This window comes from Hibiscus syriacus, unplaced genomic scaffold (genome assembly GCF_006381635.1).
Source record: "Hibiscus syriacus cultivar Baekdansim isolate YM2019G1 unplaced genomic scaffold, ASM638163v2 tig00110319_pilon, whole genome shotgun sequence".
Classification (NCBI taxonomy): Eukaryota; Viridiplantae; Streptophyta; class Magnoliopsida; order Malvales; family Malvaceae; genus Hibiscus; species Hibiscus syriacus.
The window spans coordinates 341,789-363,948 of NW_024062678.1; the positions used below are offsets into that span (position 1 = coordinate 341,789).

Here is a 22,160-nt window from a genome sequence, read left to right on the forward strand (position 1 = left end):
TGAAATTCGATTTTTCTTTTTTTAACTATAAAACTTGAACGGATGGAAATTGTGAGCAGTCATGTTTTATCATATACGATTGTTTCATGATTTCAGTCAAAACTCGTTTTGGAAACAACAATGGGAGAATTGACAGTGTCATCTTTCGACTTTCAAGATCAAACAAACCATAAAAAGTATAATAACATACAATCATTCACATTTTCCATTTGTTAATCAAATCTCAAACTAGTCTCTTATGGTACAGAGTTGTTGGATATGGTAACAGTTGCAGGCTTGAATGTATTTACAACCTACATGCTACAACACTATGATTCCTTCTGTGTAGGCCAGAATCATTCAGGCATGGTTACTGAATACAATTAACAAAGGGTTTGCTAGGGAATGTAGTACATAGGATTCGGTAACTTGAATGAACGTATCGAGGGGGCGCCACCCAATAGATCGCTCCATTGATCCCCAGAGTTTCCTAGAATCCTATATCCTGCTTCTACCATCTCACTCCTTTTCTCCGACTTAAAAACAGTTGCTAGCTTGCCATGGTGTTCGGTGTCTCTGCATATAACGATCGATATCAGTTCGCAATAAACATCAGTAACTACAGCGCCTGCAGTATAAATAAAGCACTCCTAGAAGCAAAAATATAGAAGACGCTGCTTCATGAAATGAAAACAAAGCTAAGAATGAAATTTCAACCATCATTCAAACATAAAAACTACTTTGAATTCCATCGCTGAAACTCAAAAAAGAATGCATTCATAGCTTGACAGTGAAGCCTATGATAGCTAAAACTAAACCCGAATTTCTCTCATGATTTCACTCTGTGCATTAAGGCATGAACTTATTCTAAAGCACAACATAGCATAGAAACTAGTATCGAAGTACCAACAATTACAACTCCATATGAATAACACCATTGCAGTCCAACAAGTTTAGCAACATTAAAACCTTTTCTTAGATTCCATTGCTGAAACTTAAAAAGAAACATGAATTCATGCTTTGGCAGTGAAGCCTGTGATCGATAAACATAAAGCCAAATGTCTACAAATTCAAATCATAACATGGGATAGAAACTAGTATCAAAGTACCAACAATTAGAAGAACTCCATGAAAACCAGAATGAAGATACGTCATTGCAGTCCAACAAGTCACCTAAAAGAATCTATAAGTAATCAACTGAAAGAAGTAAGATGTTCACCTTAATATAAGCTTGTCCCAGGTTCGAAACCCTGCTTTCGTCAAATTTTCGATCGTAATCGATCTGTGCTGTTCACTTCGACCAGTTAGTAAGAAAATTTTGAATCCCAAATCTAAAATCTTGTCATAAAGTTTGAGGCTGGGTTCTATTGCCGGTGCCATTCCCCTTTGAACCCACTTATCAAATTCTATTGGATCAAAAATCTCCAAGCTGCAATTTTTCAACGAAACCCGACATTAGAAATTAAGCATTAAACCACGGATTTAGAAAAACAAGCACCAAAATTCGTTCCCCCCCTACTTTATGCAACAGGTTACCAATTTCCTAGCAACCAAACAAGTACAAGAAAACTGGGGAAGATTGGACAACAAAGCTTACCCATAACCATGCTCAATGTAGTAAGGAAGGTTGGACAACAAAGTCTCATCAATATCAAAAATCCAAACATCTTTGCCATCTCCACTCAGCTGCAGGGTCTTGGCGTAAACACCAGCCTCATTGGAAACCCTTTCGAGATCCACTTTATAGCCACGACCAGTCATGTAGTCTTTGACATATCCCAGACATTCCTGGGGAATGGTCTTCCAAGGACTCAAATTGTTGGCTTCCACAGAAAATCTCCAGCTAGTACACTGTAACTTGATATCTTCTTCTAATTCTCGGAACTGGGTCTCGATATCTTCTGGGTGTTGTATGATTAACGGCCTGGGGAAAAGATGGGGGTTGAAGATGGCGTCGTGAGAGAAAATGAAGGAGAAGAATGAAAAGAAGAGGAGAAGTTTTAAGAAGAGCATGATGAAATACAGAGAATCGAAGAGAAAAGAAAATATGGTGACCCGTTGAATTGAAGAAGGAAAAGTTCGTTTCTTTGGAGTTGGGAGAGAGAACAGTAACCTTCGAAGAAGAAGACAGTAACGTGCTGTTCGAATGAAATGTCAAAGGTAATGTGCCAATGCGATATTAGGTTTACTTTATAGTGACGAAATGGGAAGCGTCGGTTTTACTTTTTGGTACATTTAGTGGGAAGGCACGTAGGGTCCATTTGGTCGGTGGACTCCGATGATGACGTGGTGTATTTTGATTGGACCCTGTGATGTGCAGTGCTTAAAGAATAATTTTTTTATTAATTATAAAATGGACCGTATAGTTTAACGTGTGTATTTAAAAAATATATAAGGAGTGGGGTTGAAAACTTTGGGTAAGGTTGAGAAATGGTATCCGATTATAATATGTTTTTTTTAGTCTTTTGATTATTAGAATTTAAAAAATAATCATTTAATTATATGACGTTTTGGTAAGTTCATCAATTATTAAAAGTTACAAAATTATTATTTGGTTATTCATATATTTCAAACTCATCATTTTTTGAGAAAAAATAAAAGTCGTCTGAGTTGGACGTTAATATGCTGACTGAGATATGATAGTAGTTTAAGATTATAAGATCAGATTTTAACATATCTCAGTCAGTATGTTAACGTCCGCTCAGATTACCGTCAATATTTTAATAGAAAAAGAGGAGTTTGGAACATATAAATAGTCAAGTGATTATGTTGTAACTTTTAATAGTTTAGGACTCAATAAAGTAATGTCCTATAGTCAAAAGACTATTTTGTAACCTTTAATAATCGAGTGACTCAATAAAATAAGATCCTATAATCGAGGGATCATTTCTATATTTTACCCAAAACTTTTTAAGTAATTATTTATTAAATGTTTTTCTCGATATAGTTATAATATTGAGTTTTTATTTTGTCTACATTGTGTTGTTTAAATTTAGATGTGATTATGTAAATAAAATTATTTATTATTATGATGATACGATTAAAATGATGTCATTTTAATAAAATTATATTAATAAATAAAACGAATAATTTTAAAAATTATATGTATATTTTTAATTTTTTACTCACTTTCTTCCTTGTTGTCTTTTCTTCCTCTTTTTCTCTCTTTTTATTTTACCAAGTCCAAAATCCGACTAAATCCTAATTATACAGATTATTGTTCATCAGTGTTAATCATCACTATCGGTCATCATTGACTGATATGAGTGTTCACATAATGAGTGATGAGCACGAGCAAAATATTGAGTGTTTTTTTAAAAAAAATTAAAGAATTTGGGTTATATTATATGGTTGATAAAAATAACTTTATCTTATGAATAGCTGGCGGTTTATCCTTCTGATTTAAGTCATGAACCACAGCGATGACCGGTGTTCTTATATTAAAAACTTTTGATCATGGAGAAGAAGTTACAGAGATATTGAGAGTTTTAATCTCTTTTTTCAGTCTTGGTTGGTATATTTATGATGGTTTAAAAATTTCCGAAAGCATCATATGATCAGTGAATGGCATACAATGCAAGATGACAATACACAGACAAAACCAACAGAATTGAAGCACCAATAAGCTCGATTGAAATAAAATCGACTAAAGATAAACAGACCAACATCATCAGAACACCGAAAAAACAATTTTCGAAAACTGTTTTTCATTCATTTTCTAAAATCAGTGAAACAAAACCTAAAGTAAATCCATCCACTCTCGATATATACACACATGCAGATATGGGTGATATACAATTGCACTTCTTATTCCAGACAAGCCCACCTATCTATCTTTTCCATCTAAAATAAACCTAAAACCCCTCAAGTAGAGTCTAAAATACCATCAAAATCTTAAGAGGAACTCAAGTTGCAGAAAGAAAGCATATATATATATTGGTAGTAGGGAAAAGAATGCAAGGAGATCATTGTTTTCTGGACTTCCACTCCACAATTGCAGACAGAAGAGAGTAATTTGGAAGCAGATTCTTATTTGGCAAAGCCAAATTTGTCATTGGTGATTTATCATTTGTTTCGATCCACTTCTCTATTGATTTGCGGTCGTAAGTGTATCCATCTGCTGCAACACATGGTTCATCCATTACATCCTGTTTACAAAGAAAGAAAAAAAACACCAAATTTCAATCAGACAATGGAATTGCAGGATTTACGACTGTGTGAAATGGCATTTATCTTTAAGTCTCCTGTTGATATGTTCTTCGAGTGGATGTCGACGTGCAATGGACGACAATCTTGGTGTTTTATTTGTCACATTTTAGAGATTTTATCTGCATACCTTCAATATGGGGCAAATGAAGTGGTTAGGAGGTTTAGCCAATACATTGGAGATTGATTTTCGAGCCTCATCTGCAACCTTCTTCATTCTCTCTAGAACAGGAAGTACTTGATCTTTCAAACCGGGTCTGTCTTTACGCCGAAGCTCGGCACAGCTCAGTCCCAATCTAGCTAATTCCTTTGTTTCTTCAACAGGCCATTTCCCAGCTTCTGAGTCTAGAATTCCAGTTAAGTTGTCATTATCGATTGCTGTTTCCACCACATGAGTTAGTGCCATTGCCGGTTTTGCAGTTAGCAACTGCAATATTATCATCCCAAAAGCATAAATGTCGGATTTCGTAGATATCAACCCGGTTCTTTGATACTCGGGATCAATATAGCAGAATGTTCCAACAGGTGCCGTGTCCTTGTACATGGTGTATGTAGAGCAAGAATCTGCGGTTATCATCATGGAAAGTCCGACATCACCGATCTTGCTCACAAAGTTATGATTGAGTAAAATGTTTGCAGGCTTCAGGTCACGATGAATAATTGGTTCGGGCTTTGAGTTGTGGAGAAAAACAAGAGCCGAGCCTACTTCCCAAGCAATTTGGTATCTCTCAAACCAAGGGATTGGTGGGGTATTGTTCTTCCGGAGCAATCTGTCCTCCAAGCTACCGTTCTCCATGTACTCATAAACTAGGCAACCATGTTCGGGACAAGCACCGAGAAGGAGAAGCAAATGCGGATGTCGAATTTTGCTCAAGATTTCGAGCTGAAAGAGAGAAAAAAAGACAAGTAATTAGTTGAAATTTATGGGGTCAGAACACTTCTTAATCAACATATTTTCCTGAAACAATAGCAACACATCATCAGATTTGGTTTAATCCAAGAAATTTTGTACCTCCTGCTGGAATTGCTTAGTTCTACTGCTTTCTTTTGAGTGGAGAACTTTCACTGCAGCAGCTGTATGGTGGAATATGCATTTATAGACAGTTCCATATGCTCCCATCCCCACTCGAAGATCTTCCGAGAACGATGATGTAGCTGACACAATCTCTTCCCATTCGAACGTCTGGTATTGCTGGATGGGACCTGTGAGAAAATTCTCAAGCTTTTCTTTCTCTTTAGCCTCGTTATAGGCTTTCATCTCTGCCTCTCGCCTCAGTGAAGCCTCTCGGTTGGTGCACTCCTTCACATGCTCAGCCTCTCTTCTTGCAGCTTCAGACTTCTCCTTCTCTTGTCTAGCTAAATCTTTAGCTTTCTCCTCCTTAGAACTTACCTCCTTAAGCTTCATTGCTTCCTCTAGCCGACGTTCACATAGAGAATTCAACTGAGGAAATGGTATTGACAGAAAGAATTAAATCAGTTCGTAAAGCTGAGAAGATGATGAAGCACGATGACCATTGACGCTAAATGGCAACAAATATGTAAAAACTTCAACGATCAAGGGAAAAAGAAAAAGTAGATTAAGTTACTACATAAATAGTTTCAAGAAGGAAAAGTTGATATTATGCAACTAACCTTCCGAGATGCATCAAAGGTCTCACTTTGAGCTACGGCATACATTTCTCGAATGTGTCTGAGTTCGGTTCTCAGGTTCTCGAGCTCAAAGTTGATATTTACCTGCATATATGTGCAAGTGTCATATTCAGTTCCGATATTAAACCATAAAGCACTATGCATGTTCTGGAAAAATCGCATTTGTCTTAAGGTTAACATGATGCATAACACTCATCCTATTTTTGAACAATAAAGGACAAACCCACCTGACATTCAGACGGATAACAATCTGTCTGCACATCTGAGGTACAAATTTGATCCGGTAACGATGATAGTTGATTGGTTGGCAAGCTTCTGCGACTAGAATTTCGACAGATTGCTTCTCTAGATTCTGCACAGCTAGGACGAGAGCTCATATCTCCATTCCCTGCCGCAGTGTCCATAGAATGGCATCTAGAATGGATGTTACTGTTACCAGCAGATCTAGACTGGATGGACTCAGTCGATTTGAACTGGTTACTTGCAAGAGAACTATTTCTTGAATGTAAAATTGTATGATTTATAGTCGAAAGTGCTTGATGTCTCTGCATTGACAGGGATGCAGAACGGAAAGTAGCATACGATGCCACTGAGCCAAATTCTACAATTACAGAAAAGAGAAATGAATGTTGTTTGCATTCTTGGTCATCAATGTGCATCTTCTACAACAACTGGACAAGAAAATATTACCATGTCTATCGTTCCTCATTTTCAAATGAGCAATTTGTATCAATCGTTTAGTAGAGAATAAGCACCTGTCTGTGAACTGAAAGTGTAGCCTGATGAATTATTGGAGGAAAAACTCGTTTCACTGCTATCATCTTTGATGCTTCCATTCATCTCCGAATCAGCTGGCCGGATGGACGACAACTTTCCTTTTGAAACAGCATAGACTGTACAAAAGCTCGGAGTGCGGGCTGAGATTCTCGAGGACAAACTATTTTTCTTAAGCTTCCTACAGATATCATCATATTTACAAGATTATTGGTGGAGCTAGTTGGAAACTGCAAATATAGAGCACCTAAGCAAACAAATATGCAAAGACCAGCTCTTTGATGTTCAGCTCCTTTTCGTAGGATAAACCTGAAAATTTGTGGTATGCTTGCTTGACAATGAAGAAACGAAAAATCAGAAACAAACCATTTCCAAAAATACAAAAATCAATGCATCAGTAGATTCTAGACAACTTGATATATGTCCCACAAGGTCTTGGAATTTCCTTTTTTTTAACTATGTTGGCATTAAAATACCTTGTAAACATCCCACGAGACGAAGCTCCGATAACAAGTCTGGTGATAGTGTTCTTTGAAACCTCCTCTGCTATTGCATTCGCCACTTCATCCGATTCAATGATTATAACATCAGCTTCCACCTAAATTCAGAATTTGAGCAAACATAGTTCACTTATCCAGAAAACATGCACAATGAGATTCAGTAAGAAAAACAAGGATACCTTTCTTTGAGTACATATTTTCTTATAAGGAAGAAGCATTTCATTCGCCTGCCATTCCAGTTCCTTCTTATATGCCGCGGCAACATCGTCTCGTACTTGAGAAATCGGAAGCAAGTTCCCCACTAGGATTAAGATGATTTCAGTCTATTTAACATCAAACATAGCATCCATAAGCAGATATGCCAATCTTTAGTAACACCATGACTTACTCGGTGTAGGAACAACAGTAATCCTCGCACGAACATGTAACAATTTGAACATGATGTTTCCTTCGGGAATGAATTTCTCCAAGGCCCATTTAATCACATACTTGCTTTCTCTGCTCCCATTGATAGCTATTCCAATAGTTAAAGTTGGAGAAGGTGGGAGCACCACTTCAACTTCTGCTTCTCCCATTACTTTCTTCTCCATTATTCTGTCAGTTTCTTTATAAGATCAAAATCTCTGCATCTTTGCAAGAAATACCATGTTAGAATCATTCATTGTTCATTAACAATTGTGTTTAGCCTGGAATTTATGGAAAGAACCAGCAAATTCTTGCCTAGAACATACAATACATGGTTTGCCAGCAGTAAAGAGATTAAACATACAACAATCAAAGATTCCAGGATTCTAGGGCATTGAATTTCTAAACCTGAAACATTCTTTTTCATTTTTTGTTACTAGAAGGTAATATCTATTCGAGAGATACTTGAACATTTGACAACGAACACTCAAACACCTTTGCAGACATATTGCTCGAATCCAGGACCTCCGGGGATAACAACTATCCCTTAACTATTGAGATTGTTTGGTTCATGCTAAACCTGAAGCATTAACTTCGAAGCCAAGGGGGCTTAAAAGAAGACAACTTTAAATCTATAAAAAAAAACCCAGACATACCTGGAAACCGATCCCCTTAATTCAGACAACTCAACAACTGATAAAACCCCATAAAAGGAATATAAATGTCAAACCAAAAGGGGGCCTTAATCTACCATATTACTTAACCAAAGAAACCAAGCCAAATCACGTTGAAATATAATGTGAATTTGGTGTAGTTTAACCATATACAAACGAAGATGACGCAAAACAGAGAGTTCCCAGTCCCACCAACCAACTTTTCTTCTTCTTCTTTTTGGCTATACTATCACTAATATAATATATATATTCAGATATTTAAGAGACAACTAAGCGGTGAAGCGTTTACCATTGGTTGATAACGACAATTTCCTCATTTTTTTTACTGCAACTAGCTCTGGGTTTTTTGTGCTTGTTAAGTAGACGAGAATTGCTGGGTTGATTCAGGCTTGAATAAATTGGAAATGTTGGTGTGTTCCTTACTGGAAAACCCTCAAAAGACTCCAATTTTAGCGGATATTATAGTAAAGATTGATCAATGATCATATCTGGTAAGGCTTGAAAGAGTTTGAGTTGTAGGTAAATTCAACTAGGGTCTATTCTAAAAATTTGGAAACAAATGATAGAGAAAAAAATGGGATTTTTCTTGGAGCTCTCTCCATTTCAAAGTTATTTCCCAAATGGGTCAATGATGTAAGTTTACGTGAATCTCTGTTTGTTTTGATTGCATTTATCTATATCTAAAATCTTTAATTTTTTAGAAGAAGGGTTCAAACAGCTTTGGTCCCATGATCCAATTATTTTTTTAAATTATATCTAATGTTTAGTTTTTGTTTTATTTTAATCACTCGTAATAAAAAAATTAATAATGATATTTACTTATCATCATAAGATAATATCCTGTCATCATTAAAAAAATTATCACATTAATTAATTTTTTAACTGTAGTTAGTTAAAATGAAACCAAAACGTAAAGTTATAGACTTAGGTATGATCATAAAAAAATAGTTGAGTGATCAAAATGAAATAAAAGTGATAATTGTGATACTAAACATATAATTTACCCTATATTTTAATAAATTTAAAGAAATATAATATTATTAAAAATTTTAAACCATTAAATCTATATTATTTTAAACTTACTGGAAGGTGGAATAACTTTCGTGCACTGCAATTATTTATTTGAGGGGGAAATATGCAATTTTTTTTATTAAATTTCATTTTCATCGACTGTAAAGATATATTTGGAATTAGGTGGCAAGAGAATTGCCACAACTATGGCATGCTACTGTACTTTTTTTATTATCTGTATTAAATAAATAATTTTTAAAAAATATAAATATATATTTTATATTTTAATTCGATCAGTTATAATCTATTTATTTTTTTAATTTTAAAAATTATCAAAGTGAATATCAAACGTTAAATTTACAATTTATACATAGTAAAAAAATTAATAATAAAGTTTGGCTTGATAAAAATAACTATTATCATCACATTAAGATCGAGATTTTAAAATTTAAAAAAAACACATGATTAAAAGTAATTAAATTAAATTAAAAAAATAAAATATATAATTTACGTGGACAAAATTATGGGGATGACGGTTTGAAAAAGAAAGTGGTTCATGTAAAGCATTAAAAAAACTATTTTTATTTTCTTTAATTAGTCTAAATCGATTAGTCGGATATCTAAATTTGGTGGGTAAAATTTCTTAACGAAGATTTTCTACATACAATATCTCAAATTCAAAATCTACTTAAATGATATTAAACTACTTACCACTTAAATTAATCTCAATATTAAAAAAAATATCTTTCAATACCCCCATATAAACCATTTTATTTTTTTCAAACCATTATCCTAGCATTTTTGCTAATTTACGTGTAATACAATAATTAAAAGTGCAATTTGACCATAATGCTACATTGACATTTTGACACGTAACCCAAACGTATGGTGATCTCATACTTCGTAGTTATAAATTTCAAACTCGAATGCTCACCGTGCGGCTCCATATATTAAACAATTGAGTTTGTACTTTAATTTATAGGTTCACTTGTGGAGTGCATGCTTCTATGTGAGATTCCTGTCATTTCTGTTTCTGTGACTCTTCCCCAGCATACTCCCATCTTCTGCTAAATATACTCTCTATTTTCCATCCTTTCATCGTGCCCTTTAAAGTCAGCTGGGTTAGATGCAGAGAGTTCCAGAGACCAAAAGCTCCCCCCCCCCCCTTTTTTTCTTTTCTGTTTTCTGGGTTTCTTAAGCTCGAAATTGTAAAGGATAAAAATGGATCATCTCGCCGATGCGTCTAACCAAAATTCTCAACCCCAAACTCAAATATCCCATTTGGCTCTCGACATTGGAGGTTTGTTTTCCGTCCTTTGATACTTGAATTTTCTCGAATTTCCCTTTCTTTACCCTCTTTTGGGCCAATTTGTCACTCGATTTTAAATCTTCCCATTTACAGAGTTGAATTTCGTTGGTTTGCTTGCTGAATTGTATTACTTTTTATGCCTTCAAACCTACTTTGCTTCCAGTTTTCTTTCTTTCCTTGTTTTCTAATTCTTTGATAGGATTTTAGTTAATTGTCTGAAAGTTAGCTTAACGGTTATCAAGAGAGTTTTAGCTTTTGGGTCTAGTTTGAATATTTTTTTTTTTCATATGTACTGAAAAGAAAGGAGTGAAACATGTACACTGATGCCTTTACTGCACATTCCATTCGGGGTATTCAACAATTTAAATTTCAGAGGAACAACTTACTACAATAATATATGTTGGTTGACAGGTTCTTTGATCAAATTGGTGTATTTCTGTAGATATAGTGATAGTTGTAGAGATGATGATGATGATGAGCTAAGGTCCCAAAATGATAGCCTTTTTTTCCAAAAGGGGTAATAGTCGACCTGTTCTTGAAGGAACGCTTCATTTGGCAAAGTTCGAAACTAGCAAGATAAATGATTGCTTGGAGTTCCTTCGCTCCATGAAACTTCGGATTGGTGGTATGCTTAATTTTGTTTGTGTTTTGTTGCAATATTCATTCCTTGAATATCATTTATTTTTGGCTGTCTTATAGTGGCTTTCAAGAAGCGCGCCTCTTAAATTCTGAGAGGCAGTATGATTACTGACGGCAATAATGCGTAACTTAGCCACACGACCTAAATAATAGGGACTGCAAGATCTTATTCAAGTTTAGACGATGATGGAGTTGCTTAGTTTAATTTTACATGCAGGCTTATTTAGCACAATGAAAGTTATTTCCAGTTTCAGATATATTTTGTTGAGCTTTGGCTTGTTCATTAGTGTGCCTTTGTTAAGATAAGTGTTCAGGTGTCATTTATGTTATTTTTCATATTCTTTTAGCTTAAATCGAATAGGATCAATTGCATATAAGATCTTATAGTTTATGTGTAACACCTCCAACCCGTACCCGACCCGGATACGAATCCGAGGTGTCACATTTACTTTTCAAACTTTGACTCTTGACAAAATTCAAAGAAAATTTAAAACTTTCATTAAAGTACAAGCAGTTTAGTTACATAATTTGACCACAATAACCTAAATCGATCAGAGCATATTTAACTCAATCAATTAGTACATGCCAACTATATTCAAAATAACAAAAATCATTTAACTCATCTATTTTCTGATCTGAAATCTTGTATGGGAGATGCTGACCTGTATTGCTCCTCACAGCTTCTATATTCACTTTCGGTAACCTGCGGGTGAAACACTCACACGCTAAGTCGATGACTTAGTGAGGCATAAAGAAAACATATCTAATGGAATTCATTCCCAGTAATCATGCATGACTGTTTTATGCTATCAAATTATACAACTCATTTACATATACATCAACATATATTCATGTATATTATGTAACAAATATTAAAACCCCTATCACACATATATCATATCATGCAATTCATATCACACATCATATACATATATCACATACATTGTTCTCATATCACCAACCTATTTATCCTTACTAATTCCCTTGTCATTACTTCAATTCCGTCATATGAGCATATAATTAATATAAACATATTATATATATTTTAATATGCCATAATACATTACTAATTTCTATAATCATATAATATATAAACGCATAGCATCTCATATCACCATGACATATATGCACTTCTACCATGTCACGAGAAATACACATATCATTATATCAAATTATGTTCTCTTTTCAAAGCCCATATACACATGCGAGAACTCTAGATATGTGAGTCTATAGAGGTTGTACACTATGCTGTCCCCACAGCTCGTATAACTGCACCGAAGTGCCACGTAGAATTGCATCGGAGTGCCGCGTAGAATTGCACCGGAGTGCCGCGTAGAATTGCACCGTAGTGCCATATAATAATGTCCATAAGGACCACATATCATTCCTTAAGAATCATATACATATACTAGGGATCAAGTATGTGTCTCACCAGACTTCACACATGTTCCAAAGAATACATATATGTCCCGAAGGACCACATATCATTCCTTAAGAATCATATACATATGTCAAGGATCAAGTATGTGTCTCACCAGACTTCACACATGTTTCAAAGAATACATATATGTCCCGAAGGACCACATAGACCCTCGACTCTTGGCATGCCAACTATACCCCTAGCTCTCATGACACATAACATGGGCATTAATATTTATGTTAACATACATTCACATATACACATAGTCATGTAGTTCTTTCACATAGCTCATCGTCATATAAATCACATATCCCATATACATATAAACGCATGGTTAACTTACGCGTAGAACATTTTCATATAATTGCATAGTCATATAATATTTCATATAACATATATTTTCTCTTTCATATATCTCATATCATGTATCATATCTTGTGATCATATAATCATGTTACTTATAATCACATAACTTCTACTCATAGGGTTCAACATCATTAAACTTAGTTCACTTTTTCATATTATCATACATTTATATACTCTTATATATCCTATCAATAACCTATAAACTTACTCATATTCTCATATATATTATTTTAATATAATTTGTATAGTAATATTCTATAATTGTATCATATAATGATTTTACCCAAGTACTCCTTTATAAAGTTTATATTACAGGATCAATTAGTATCATTCTATCCTATAAATAATTTCCACTTATTTTATATCATTTTCCCTTTTCACTCACATAAACCATCTATTTATTTAGTTCAATTTCTCATGACTTCCACAATACTCTTTAATAAAACTTTGTAGCTCTTCACTTTAATACATAAATCATAGTTTCCTTTAATTTATCAATCTTCTCTATATAACTTATGTATCCTTATTTATGCCCTCGAATTCATACTATTCTCTTAGAGTCTCCTAACATTTCTCGTATAATCACTTATACCATATCATATGACTTATACTTGATTATCTTATTCTTTCATGTTCATTTCATTTCTTATGACTCTATCATATAACTTATTACATGTTCTTCCATTATTACATAATAAAGTTTTACATAAATCATATAGCATATACAAAGCATATCATTATCTTTAGTCATGCATACATACAATCAATGTAATACATATAATCACATATAGTTATAACCAACACATAATCATGTCTATGACTTCATGCATATTACTCTAGGAAATAGACTCATCGCAAGTCTTATCTCCATTAAACACTACATGTCACTAGTATGCACCCACCTTGGCCTCACTAGTCAATTCCAATCTTTATCTTTTCCTTGATCGATCTTACTTGCCAAATGTTCTGGAATTGCTTTACGCGCAGAATCTACATAAATGTACATTTTGAGGCAATCATTAGATACCTACACCTTATAATTGGATACTAACAACTTAAACGAACTTATTAAACTCATATTCACAATTTTCCTTTAGGGGGAATCGGTTCCCTCCTGTGGGGGAATCGGTTCCCCTATGAGATTCTGGAATTTCTGGTTCGTTTGAGGGGGTATCGATTCCCCTTGAATGGGTACCGATTCCCCTAGCCCAGAAATCATATTTTCAACACGAAATTTACTTCATTTCATCTTAAACACTTCATATTTCAACCTCTTTCATATACTAAACTCAAACACACATACTTAAGCACATTTGTACTCATTTAACCCATCTTAATTCTCAAAATCCTCTCCTCTTAATGAAATTCAATAATTATACTCAAATTTCAACATGTTCTAAATTCCTTTGTATCACTCCAAATCTCTTAATTCAACTATTGACAAGCCAAATTCAACTTAAAATTCAACTTATCAACTTTATTTCAAGATTTCATTCAAAAACTCAAAATCTTTAATCTCTTCTAATTCCACCATCCTTTGTTTTTAAGATGATTTAAGCTTTCCTTAAGCTTAATTATCATCCAATAATCATAACCAAATCCTAAATTCAGCTAAATATCAACTAACAAGAGATCTTACCTTTGCTTATGGCTTCACGGTGGAAAAGAAGAGAATGAAGAAGAGAAGTCTGAAACTCTCTCATATTTCCCACGTTTATATAATACTAAAAAAGGGAAGATAAAAATTTTTCTCATGAAAAGACCATTTTGCCCCTTTAGTTCATCTATCTTTGCTATTTAATCCAATATTAAAATTCTTTACTTAAATCCCGAGACTTTTAATTTCATTTCTAAATTGAACACAAAACTTTCAAAGTTTGCAATTTAGTCACTAACCCTGATTTGGGATGTTACAAATCTTCCCTCCTTTAAAGAAAATTCGTCCTCGAATTTTCACTGCATGCCTTTATAATATCACATCTTCTAATATTTTCATATTGATTCCCTTAATATTTCCTGCCACCGCTACAACCTACCATTTTCCCATACTCAATTCTTTATATACGTCCACATCTTTATAAGTCCATATAATATTATTCATTATATAGATAGCAACCTCAAATCCTTAATCCTCACTATTATAGATCAATTGATCTTTTTCATCATTCTCTATGTGCTTTGCACATAAATCAAGCTTTTGCTCATTTCTTAATCCTTGTAAGTATTATTATACACCCAATCTTTTCATATAACCCTTACGTATTTGTTCAAAGAATAATCACCCATTCTCGTTCTTCTAATAATTGAAAATTGTATTATTTCAATATCAACTTATAACTTATATCTCAATATACCTCTTGTCTTTCTTGATTGTTTAACCTCCATCTTTGTCTTTTCCTATCCCTTTATTCTTTCATTCCTTCAAAAATCAAAATTTCCTTATAACATAGATCACATCTTTTCTTCAGGCTCTCATACTCTTTTCATATCATTTATACTTATCCCTGATTATTGATCTTCATCGCATCTTCATAACTTTGATAATCCGCTTTACTTATACATAACCTTGTTCTTTACCATCTCTTGTACTTGTATTTTCTTCCTCAAAGCTCCTTTTTAAACATACCAATACTTATTTCCTTGCCCACATCATATTTATATGATCAAAACCATATCCAAATCCACATCATACTTGATTAACTTAACTTTATATTTTCTTCAAATCTTAGAACTTTATTATCCATACTATTACAGTTAATCAGTCACAACTTTTCCAATTTAGGGCATAAGCCCTAATCAGACTAATCATATTCATCTTCTCAGTTGAAATCCAATCAGTGCAATTTACTCACTTATCCAACCCACACTCTTATCCGTATACAATATTATTCTCTTGTTTCCTCTATTACCTTATATTTCCGTGATCAAAATACATAATCGTGTCTCAATTCACACCCTACTTAATTAATTTACCCTGACATCATCTTCTAATCCTTTACCTTTGATACACTTACCATCACATAATTATGTTAGTCACCACCAATTATTCCAATCTAAAGCATAAACCTTCATCGAACCATTCATATACATTCATTCCAGTCGGAATTATCTCAGCAATAGTTTACTTAACTTATCAAATCCACATTTATTATGATCCAAATATACAACTGTATCCAGATCCACCTCATCTTTGGTTTTTCTGTTCTGACAATATCTCAAAATCTTATAATTCACATACATTTTCCATCACATAATCTGGTTAGTCAACGCTAACTCTTTTCATCTAGAATGCAAACCCTTATTATAGCCACACTCTTGCTTATACACAATATTATCCCTTTGTCTTAAATTCATAAACTCTATCTCCATATCTCTTATACACTTGTCACTGATGCATCTATTCTTGAATTCTTATACAAATACTCACCACATCATTTGATCTTTTTAACAATCTTATAGTGACACTTGTTCACCATATTCTATCTTATCCACATAATAACAAAACTACTCAATATCGTGTTTCCGATTCAAAACAATGAAAACTTTATATCATTATTCAGATATGATTTCAGCTTTCTGAAATCAACTTTTGATCTTACTAGGCATTTCCTGAGGTGTCCGCTCTTCATCCTGCCTGGCCAGGGCAGGTGAATAGCTATCACAGTCATGAATATCACCTTTCACTTACTTCGAAATTATCACGATCGGATTTCTACTGTATTAAACTATTCTTATTCTATTAGCAAGACAACATACTCCTTACACTATCAGATCAGAAAATTTTCACTCTATGTTGGCATGTACACATTTTATGACACTTTGGACTTCGGTTTATGCCGAGAATCGGCTAAACCTTAGCTCTGATACCATTAAATGTAACACCCCCAACCCGTACCCGACCCGGATACGAGTCCGAGGTGTCACATTTACTTTTCAAACTTTGACTCTTGACAAAATTCAAAGAAAATTTAAAACTCTCATTAAAGTAAAAGCAGTTTAGTTACATAATTTGACCACAATAACCAAAATCGATCAGAGCATATTTAACTCAATCAATTATTACATGCCAACTATATTCAAAATAACAAAAATCATTTAACTCATCTATTTTCTGATCTGAAATCTTGTAAGGGAGATGTTGACCTGTATTGCTCCTCACAACTTCTATATTCACTTTCGGTAACCTGCGGGTGAAACACTCACACGCTAAGTCGAAGACTTAGTGAGGCATAAAGAAAACATATCTAATGGAATTCATACCCACTAATCATGCATGACTATTTTATGCTATCAAATTATACAACTCATTTACATATACATCAACATATATTCATGTATATTATGTAACATATACTAAAACCCCTATCACACATATATCATATCATGCAATTCATATCACACATCATATACATATATCACATACATTGTTCTCATATCACCAACCTGTTTATCCTTACTAATTCCCTTGTCATTATTTCAATTCTGTCATATGAGCATATAATGAATATAAACATATTATATATATTTTAATATGCCACAATACATTACTAATTTCTATAATCATATAATACATAAACGCATAGCATCTCATATCACCATGACATATATGCACTTCTACCATGTCACGAGAAATACACATATCATTATATCAAATTATGTTCTCTTTTCAAAGCCCATGTACACATGTGAGAACTATATATATGTGAGTCTATAGAGGTTGTGCACTATGCTGTCACCACAGCTCGTATAATTGCACCGAAGTGCCACGTAGAATAGCACTAGAGTGCCGCGTAGAATTGCACCGGAGTGCCACGTAGAATTGCACCGTAGTACCATATAATAATGTCCATAAGGACCACATATCATTCCTTAAGAATCATATACATATACTAGAGATCAAGTATGTGTCTCACCAGACTTCACACATGTTCCAAAGAATACATATATGTCCCGAAAGACCACATATTATTCCTTAAGAATCATATACATATGCCAAGGATCAAGTATGTGTCTCACCAGACTTCACACATGTTCCAAAGAATACATATATGTCCCGAAGGACCACATAGACCCTCGACTCTTGGCATGCCAACTATACCCCTAGCTCTCATGACACATAACATGGGCATTAATATTTATGTTAACATACATTCACATATACACATAGTCATGTAGTTCTTTCACATAGCTCATCGTCATATAAATCACATATCCCATATACATATAAACACATGGTTCACTTACGCGTAGAACATTTTCATATAATTGCATAGTCATATAATATTTCATATAACATATATTTTCTCTTTCATATATCTCATATCATGTATCATATCTTGTGATCATATAATCATGTTACTTATAATCACATAACTTCTACTCATAGGGTTCAACATCATTAAACTTAGTTCACTTTTTCATATTATCATACATTTATATACTCTTATATATCCTATCAATAACCTATAAACTTACTCATATTCTCATATATATTATTTTAATATAATTTGTATAGTAATATTCTATAATTGTATCATATAATGATTTTGCTCAAGTACTCCTTTATAAAGTTTATATTGCAGGTTCAATTAGTATCATTCTATCCTATAAATAATTTCCACGTATTTTATATCATTTTCCTTTTCACTCACATAAACCATCTATTTATTTAGTTCAATTTCTCATGACTTCCACAATACTCTTTAATAAAACTTTGTAGCTCTTCACTTTAATACATAAACCATAGTTTCCTTTAATTTATCAATCTTCTCTATATAACTTATGTATCCTTATTTATGCCATCGAATTCATACTATTCTCTTAGAGTCTCCTAACATTTCTCGTATAATCACTTATACCATATCATATGACTTATACTTGATTATGTTATTCTTTCACGTTCATTTCATTTCTTATGACTCTATCATATAACTTATTTCATGTTCTTCCATTATTACATAATAAAGTTTTACATAAATCATATAGCATATACAAAGCATATCATTATCTTTAGTCATGCATAAATACAATCAATGTAATACATATAATCACAAATAGTTATAACCAACACATAATCATGTCTATGACTTCATGCATATTACTCTAGGAAATAGACTCATCGTAAGTCTTATTTCCATTAAACACTACATGTCACTAGTATGCACTCACCTTGGCCTCACTAGTCAATTCCAATCTCTTATCTTTCCCTTGATCGATATTACTTGCCAAATGTTCCGGAATTGCTTTACGCGCAGAATCTACATAAATGTACATTTTGAGGCAATCATTAGATACCTACACCTTGTAATTGGATACTAACAACTTAAACGAACTTATTAAACCCATATTCACAATTTTCCTTTAGGGGGAATCGGTTCCCTCCTGTGGGGGAATCGGTTCCCCTATGAGATTCTAGAATTTATGGTTCGTTTGAGGGGGTATCGATTCCCCTTGAATGGGTACCGATTCCCCTAGCCTATAAATCATATTTTCAACACAAAATTTACTTCATTTCATCTTAAACACTTCATATTTCAACCTCTTTCATATACTAAACTCAAACACACATACTTAAGCCCATTTGTACTCATTTAACCCATCTTAATTCTCAAAATCCTCTCCTCTTAATGAAATTCAATAATTATACTCAATATCAACATGTTCTAAATTCCTTTCTATTACTCCAAATCTCTTAATTCAACTATTGACAAGTCAAATTCAACTTATCAACTTTATTTCAAGATTTCATTCAAAAACTCAAAATCTTTAATCTCTCCTAATTCCACCTTCCTTTGTTTTTAAGATGATTTTAGCTTTCCTTAAGCTTAATTATCATCCAATAATCATAACCAAATCCTAAATTCAGCTAAATATCAACTAACAAGAGATCTTACCTTTGCTTATGGCTTCACGGTGGAAAAGAAGAGAATGAAGAAGAGAAGTCTGGAACTCTCTCATATTTCCCACGTTTATATAATACTAAAAAAGGGAAGATAAAAATCTTTCCCATGAAAAGACCATTTTGCCCCTTTAGTTCATCCATCTTTTCTATTTAATCCAATATTATTTACTTAAATCCCGAGACTTTTAATTTCATTTCTAAATTGAACACAAAACTTTCAAAGTTTGCAATTTAGTCACTGACCCTGATTTGGGATGTTACATTATGCGCATTTTGTATTTAAGTCATTGGTTTAATTCCAATTTTGTAAGTTTAATTTTACATTTACGTGAATTTAATCATCATTCTAAAGTTAGTATATTTAGCTTAAATTAGTCCTCACATTTAGGTTTCTCTTAATTCAGTCCCTATTTAGGATTGTTTTCTTTAATTAGTTGTGTATATTTATTTTGCATGTTGATATGTTTATGTATAAGTATGCGAATGATTTATTTAGGAGTCACATAACATCATTTTGCATAATTTGTATGTTACCTTCATGTACATAACTTAAACCCTAAATCCTATCACATAATTAGAAGGAATGAGATGGCTTAGTGAAAGGAGATAGAGTAGCTTGTTTTTCTTTTGTTTTCTGAAGAACAAAAATCTAATAAGAAGCTTGAGTCTTTTTTATTTCTGCTCCTCTTCTCTTCTCAGTATTCTCTTTATTTACTGCTTTGATTTTTCAACTCTGCAATTATTACTTTCTTTTTTTTCAGAGTAGAATCTAGTGATGCATATATATTTGTATTGTTTTACTTTATATGGTACAAGTTAGTAGTAGGGATGATCATTTTCTCTCAAATATGTTTTGATGCCATTAATTTTGTTAATTAAGATATTAATGTAAGTTTAAATGAGTTTTTTCTTTCTTAATTCTTTATAAAATCGGTTACACTCGCTTTTGATATATATTTTTAAATTATTAATATTTAAATTGAATAATATTTTTATTATATTATATTATATTATATTTATTGCCAAATAAAAAATTAGTTATGAGGTAAGTACAATATAGTATATTGATATTAAATGCCCAAACCCTTGATATTTATGATATTTGAATCTGAAATATCAAAATATAACAACAATTTAAAAAACCAGTTATTAAAAATATTATCATTAGAAATATATCAAATATTTGTCATTAGATAAATAATTTTAATATGTTAAAATTAAAATTTGAGGGTAGTTGTATTATATAATTTTTAATATATTTTAAAATTTTATAATTATCAATAATGTATTTTTAATATATTTTTAATAATGTAATTTTTAAAAATCTAAAATTATAATATAATATTTTTATCGAGCTGTTCACGAGCTTTTCGAGTCGAATATCGAGTAGCTCGTTTCGGCTTGTTAAAAACTCGAGTCGAGTCCATTCGATCCGAGTATTTATCGAGCCTTGCTCGAGTCGATCTCGAGTAGCTCGCGATCTGTCTCGTCTCATTTACATCCCTAGTTATAATTTAGGTAATTGATATGGACTTGAATCTCAAATTTTTATAAAATAATATAGTCCAACCCATAAATTTTATCTTAGTAAATAAATAATAATGCACGAATTAAACGAGTTCGGTGATAAAAAAATGAACCTTAAAATTTCAAATAAATTTATATTATTGTACGGATACAATAATCATAATCGAATAATATTGTAAATTGAGGTTTCAATTTCCATCCACCACCAATTCTAGTTTATTTGTTCACCAAACAAACATACTTATAAATTTTTGGGTAAACTACTTATTTTTGTCATTTAATTATTCTTATGTTTATGTTTTAGTCATCCAATTATTTTTTAAAATCATATTTAAATTTAAGTTTTTGTTCCGTTTTGATCATCCGCCGTTAAAAAAACTGTTGATGTGGCAATTTTATTTTACTTTTTGAAAATGACATTATATTATCTTATAGTGACGCATCAGTATCACCGTATTTTAATAGTGGATGATCAAAACGGAACAAAATTATAAATTTAAGTATATTTTAAAACAAAATAATTGGGTGATCAAAATAAAATTATGAGAATAATTGGATAAGTGGAAAAGTCCATCTTTTGCCCTTCTTTTTTCTTGTTCATTTATAGCTTCGATACTGAGAAAATTTAATAAATTATGGACCATTGACTGTCTACACATTAGTTGGAAAAGAAATGACTAATTTCGGTTTTAATCCCTCAACAATATTGGAATTCAACATTTAATCCCTCTATTTCAGTTTAACATAATTTCATCAATCTACTTTTATAATATTATTAATAGGTCTAAATTGACAATAA

At 32.6% G+C, this 22,160-nt stretch overlaps 2 protein-coding genes and 1 long non-coding RNA gene across 3 annotated transcripts; 1 reads left to right on the forward strand and 2 right to left on the reverse strand.

Moving 5' to 3' along the window:
- Positions 1-357: 357 nt before the first annotated feature.
- LOC120117265 (acid phosphatase 1-like) lies at positions 358-2,007 on the reverse strand. Its single transcript, XM_039137564.1, has 3 exons — positions 1,577-2,007; positions 1,199-1,408; positions 358-555 (listed from the first exon to the last, which is right to left on the reverse strand). Exons 1-3 carry the CDS (start codon positions 1,990-1,992, stop codon positions 378-380), a joined length of 804 nt encoding a protein of 267 aa, XP_038993495.1. The 5' UTR covers positions 1,993-2,007; the 3' UTR covers positions 358-377.
- Positions 2,008-3,839: 1,832 nt separating this feature from the next.
- Positions 3,840-7,749, reverse strand: LOC120117266 (U-box domain-containing protein 35-like). The gene is made up of 9 exons (XM_039137565.1): positions 7,498-7,749; positions 7,289-7,410; positions 7,086-7,207; positions 6,591-6,790; positions 6,063-6,436; positions 5,818-5,919; positions 5,198-5,626; positions 4,316-5,068; positions 3,840-4,127 (listed from the first exon to the last, which is right to left on the reverse strand). Exons 1-9 carry the CDS (start codon positions 7,697-7,699, stop codon positions 3,945-3,947), a joined length of 2,487 nt encoding a protein of 828 aa, XP_038993496.1. The 5' UTR covers positions 7,700-7,749; the 3' UTR covers positions 3,840-3,944.
- A 2,462-nt stretch (positions 7,750-10,211) lies between these two features.
- LOC120117121 lies at positions 10,212-11,455 on the forward strand. The gene is made up of 3 exons (XR_005515604.1): positions 10,212-10,499; positions 10,920-11,133; positions 11,208-11,455. It is a non-coding gene; the product is annotated as an uncharacterized LOC120117121 (long non-coding RNA).
- The last annotated feature ends 10,705 nt before the right edge of the window (positions 11,456-22,160 follow it).